This window comes from Nelumbo nucifera, chromosome 5 (genome assembly GCF_055504915.1).
Source record: "Nelumbo nucifera cultivar China Antique chromosome 5, China Antique-T2T, whole genome shotgun sequence".
NCBI classification, from domain to species: domain Eukaryota; kingdom Viridiplantae; phylum Streptophyta; class Magnoliopsida; order Proteales; family Nelumbonaceae; genus Nelumbo; species Nelumbo nucifera.
In genome coordinates this window covers 36341878-36346985 of record NC_142653.1, presented here as the reverse complement: position 1 = coordinate 36346985, position 5108 = coordinate 36341878, and the positions used below count along the sequence as shown (strand labels likewise).

Here is a 5108-nt window from a genome sequence, read left to right as displayed (position 1 = left end):
TTGGATTTGGCCCATTTAAGTTACAAAGACAACTGCTGCTGCCTGCTGGTAGCCTGCTATAGCCAGTTCCACCACCTACTTAAGTGGTCCGAATAAGTTGAGTGATCTTAATCAGACCAGGCTTAAGACTGGGCTAATAGAAACGTTTATGCTGAGGCTGGGCCCACTTGCTACAGAATTGAGAAATAACAGTCTCTTGGATCACATATTCTAATTCAATTCATCACGATCACCTTTTATTTTATTCATGTTAATTACATCTTAACAACCACCATAAATGTTACATACGCGGTACATAATACGCTTATTGCTTAGACATGGTGGGTCTTTTATTCATTCCACGCATACAATGCTGCACACACGCACAGAGAGAGAGAGAGAGAGAGAGGAGGTTCCAATTTAGTGGCTTATGACCATGCGGATGTGGGACGTGAATGTCTACGGGCTATGGCCAACTCCACCACCGTATCCGGATCCAGAACCTGAACCATAGCCAGAGCCAGAGCCACTGCCTGAACCACCTCCACCTCCACCTCCACCTCCACCTCCTCCACCACTGGCATAGCCTCCACCATTGGCACCTCCGGCTCCATATCCTGAGCCACTACCAGAACCGTATCCGGAACCACTCCCATGTCCATTACCAGATCCTCCTCCACCTCCACCTCCATTTCCACCTCCACCACCTCCACCACTTGCATATGAACCTCCACCTACGGCTCCTCCAGCACCATACCCTGAACCACTTCCACCTCCGGAACCATAACCACTGCCATTCCCAGACTCTCCACCACCTCCTCCTCCGCCTCCGCCTCCACCTCCACCACCTCCGCCACTTGCATATCCTTTCCCTTTTGCCCCACCATAACCAATGCCCTCCCCTGAACCATATCCCTCTCCGTAACCTGAGCCATATCCGGACCCAGTTCCTGTACCTCCACCACCTCCTCCACCACTACCTCCCCCTCCTCCTCCACCAACGGCAAGCAAGGACCTAGCAGCGGAGGAGAGTCCAACACAAAGTAAAACCAAGAATGCAACAGAAACTAACTTCGAGTTCACCATTTTCTGTTCAATCAATCAATGAATTAATGTTTGATCGATTTGAGAATGTAGTGTGATAAGTCCCATGCAAACACTACGTATTTATAGCGATCCTAGTAGAGTTAACGCGGGCTATTGCACATAGACTGAGTAAACCATTGTTTGTGCATGGAGATGAATCTCCATGCATTTTGACCTAACTTGCATATCCAGTAGGGGAAGATATTTCGCTCTTTTTTGACTTTTGGAACCAAACAAGACTCCACTTGCTACCGCTTGACTCTTCAGAAAGGAAAGTCACTAAAATCATAAGCCCATGTAAATAGGACTCGCCTGATATTAATAATTTTCCATCGTTGGCCTAACTACTTTTTCTTTCCGCTTTTTGGCTTATGTCTTGCGAGCTGCTTCTCAGCTCGGGTCTGAACTGGGCCTAACTCATTGACACATTAAGTCCATCACCCCGTCAGCTCCTTTTTTTTGACTTTCTGGGCCAAAAGGACACCCCTACGCTACGGAGAAGAAGCGCAAAAATACCAGAGTACCGTGTAAGACTAAATTCTACTGATGAAAAAGCTTGTAACACTGATCCTAAAGATGGCAAATAACCATTATTTTAATGGAGAGATACATGCTCCAGTACAAGTAAATGTAGCAAAGAGTTCAACGTTCTTTGATTGATTATAGTTTTGTTACATACAGCATTTCCTCTTGTAACATTACATGTTCAAAACCCATCAAATTGTTGATGCTGATTTTGACAAATTGTTCATGGGTTTGGCTTTGAGGAACAATTGGCGTCAGTAGATGATGTATTTGCAGAAATAACATCATCTTGTTGAATAAGAATCGTTAAATAATCAAGACAAGTGCTGGTATGACCCCACGTGTTCTTGTACACAAATTAAACCCATACTTCATTAGGCTCAGATAATATTGCCCAAGACATAAGACATGGTATGGTTTGGTTCAACATCATGGGCTTGGGCTCTTGGACCAATTGGCCCAAGCCTAATGAAGAAGGTGGCCACTTGAAAATGTCTTTGTTAAGTAATTCATAAGGCTGTGTTTGATTGCAATGCAAATAAATTTGTATTTATGCAAAAACATGGCAGTGCAAATGATTTGAGTGTAAATTCTCACCCATTTTTGTTTCAAACTTTAGCTTGTTTTGTTTGATTGCAGTACAAATGAAGTAAATTAAGACATGAAACAAAATAAAGTAAAACCCAGAACAAAATTAAACGAGAATTTAGATTTTCTTCATTTATACTCCTATACATTTATACTAGTGTAAATAAAATTGCACTGCAACCAAACACTGCCTAAACGGTGGAGGGTAATGCACTGCGAGCTCCTGTTATGCTGCAATGGAGTACCCACTGGGGGAGGGGGGTTGAAATGATTGAAAATGAAGAGATTTGATGGTGGCCGAACCCTTTGATAACTGTGATCCATTATGTGCCAATAGCATTCTGGTTTTTGATGTATGGTTCTTTTTCTTTTTCTTGTTGATAACAATAGCATTCTAAAGGTTGATATTAGTAATGTTTCACTGACATCTAATGAGATTACTGTAACTAAATTCGATTATGACAAGTGAGCCGTGTTAGCACTTGATAGAAAAGTAGTAAGGAATGTCGGTGTTTACTATACGGTTTAGACCATCAGACCAAATTGAAATTCACAGTTTGGTTTGGTCTGGACATAAAAACAGTTTGATTCGGTTTTGGATTCTTTGAAAGTTATATAAAATAAACTTTCGAAACCATATATTTGGTGATTAATGGAATTGACTATGGGTGTTCCTTATATCGTCTAAGTCACCAAACCAAACTGAACCGAACCAAACTGAAATTAATTGGCAGTCTGATCTGGTCTGGCCTTAAAAATGGTTTGTTTTGGTTTATAAATTTCTCATACCACAATTTTTTTTTTTTTTGTTCGGTTTGACTAATTGAATTTCCGAAACAAGACCAAACCATAAACCGGTAAATTGAAGTATTAACAATAGACCCATCACATACACACAATATAAGTATTCATTTAACATTTAAAAATATTACATAACTCTTAATTATATAAGTATTTTATACATTGTTGTTGTTTATTTCAATTTTTATCATGTAATTTCATGCGCAATGTGACTTGTTTATGTTACAATGTAAATGTAATTTATATGACTTTTAATAGGTGGCATTTATCAACAGTCAATCTGATATTTGAAGTTATTTGTTATTTATGCAGGAGTATATATTATTTGGGCATTCAAATTGGGTTAAACCCAATAGAATGGCCCAAACCATATTAGAAACTGGATAGTTTGGTCTGAAGTTTTCTTAACTCTAATTTTTTTCTTTGGTCTGATATTTTTCCTAAATTGAACAAAACCAGACCACGAACACCCCAAGGTATAATGCCACCTAGACTTAGGCAACACTAACAATATTGGCCATGCTATAGAAGAAAAGAAGCTTTATCCATAGATAGTTCTCATATGTGGTCAGTGATGCCCGATTTTCTTTCTTCTATGCAGTAGAAAGTTGAACGAAACAGCCTAAGGGCTTTATTTCCAAAAACAAAAAAAAACAAAAAATTAAACAAAGGACCTTTATTCATTCATAGAGTTGAACTTGAAGTTGAACTAGAACCCATAACATAAACAATGATATCAAATATGCAGAGTAATAAAACTCAACTCTTCATTCATAGAGTCACAATAGTAACCTTTCTTCTGCTTTTATTAAAGTGAATTACAACTTAATACGCTTATTGAAGTGTTACATAAGCGCGCACATAATATGCTTATTGCTTAGACATAATGGACCTTTATTCATTCCACGCAGGCAATACCCAATTACACACAACACGCAAGAGAAAGAGGGTGGTTTTGTGACCATGTGAATGTGGGACGTGAATGTCTATGGTCTATGGCCAACTCCACCACCGTATCCGGATCCAGAACCTGAACCATAGCCAGAGCCAGAGCCAGAGCCACTGCCTGAACCACCACCACCACCACGTCCACCTCCACCTCCTCCACCACTGGCATAGCCTCCACCATTGGCACCTCCTGCTCCATATCCTGAGCCACTACCAGAACCGTATCCGGAACCACTTCCATTTCCATTACCAGATCCTCCTCCACCTCCGCCTCCACTTCCACCTCCACCACCTCCACCACTTGCATATGAACCTCTACCTACGGCTTCTCCAGCACCATACCCAGAACCACTTCCACCTCCGGAACCATAACCACTGCCATTCCCAGACCCTCCACCACCTCCACCTCCGCCTCCGCCTCCACCTCCGCCATTTGCATATCCTTTCCCTTTTGCCCCACCATAACCAATGCCCTCCCCTGAACCATATCCCTCTCCGTAACCTGAGCCATATCCGGACCCAGTTCCTGTACCTCCACCACCACCACCTCCTTCACCACTACCTCCCCCTCCTCCTCCACCAGCGGCAAGCAAGGACCTAGCAGCGGAGGAGAGTCCAACACAAAGTAAAACCAAGAATGCAACAGAAACCAACTTCGAGTTCACCATTTTCTGCTCAATCAATCAATGAATTAATGTTTGATCGATTTGAGAAAGTAGTGTGATAAGCCCCATGCAAACATTACGTATTTATAGCGATCCTAGTAGAGTTAACGCGGGCTATTGCACATAGACCGAGTAAACCATTGTTTGTGCTTGGAGATGAATCTCCATGCATTTTGACCTAACTTGCATATCCAGTAGGGGAAGATATTTCGCTCTTTTTTGACTTTTGGAACCAAACAAGACTCCACTTGCTACCGCTTGACTCTTCAGAAAGGAAAGTCACTAAAATCATAAGCCCATGTAGATAGGACTCGCCTGATATTAATAATTTTCCATCGTTGGCCTAACTACTTTTTCTTTCCGCTTTTTGGCTTATGTCTTGCGAGCTGCTTCTCAGCTCGGGTCTGAACTGGGCCTAACTCATTGACACATTAAGTCCATCACCCCATCAGCTCCTTTTTTTTGACTTTCTGGGCCAAAAGGACACCCCTACGCTACGGAGAAGAAGCGCAAAAA

General features: G+C 41.7%; 2 protein-coding genes across 2 annotated transcripts; both read right to left on the bottom strand.

The window, feature by feature from the left end:
• Positions 1-208: 208 nt before the first annotated feature.
• LOC104606798 (uncharacterized) lies at positions 209-1135 on the bottom strand. Its single transcript, XM_010272166.2, has one exon. The coding sequence runs from the start codon at positions 1063-1065 to the stop codon at positions 439-441; it is 627 nt and encodes a 208-aa protein (XP_010270468.1). The 5' UTR covers positions 1066-1135; the 3' UTR covers positions 209-438.
• Positions 1136-3683: 2548 nt separating this feature from the next.
• LOC148791418 (uncharacterized) lies at positions 3684-4663 on the bottom strand. Its single transcript, XM_088888672.1, has one exon. The coding sequence runs from the start codon at positions 4593-4595 to the stop codon at positions 3966-3968; it is 630 nt and encodes a 209-aa protein (XP_088744798.1). The 5' UTR covers positions 4596-4663; the 3' UTR covers positions 3684-3965.
• Between the last annotated feature and the right edge of the window lie 445 nt (positions 4664-5108).

What these genes read in the sequence shown, in the direction of transcription:
- LOC104606798 (XM_010272166.2), bottom strand. Translation starts at nt 1,065, where the DNA reads ATGGTGAACTCGAAGTTAGTTTCTGTTGCATTCTTGGTTTTACTTTGT.
- LOC148791418 (XM_088888672.1), bottom strand. Translation starts at nt 4,595, where the DNA reads ATGGTGAACTCGAAGTTGGTTTCTGTTGCATTCTTGGTTTTACTTTGT.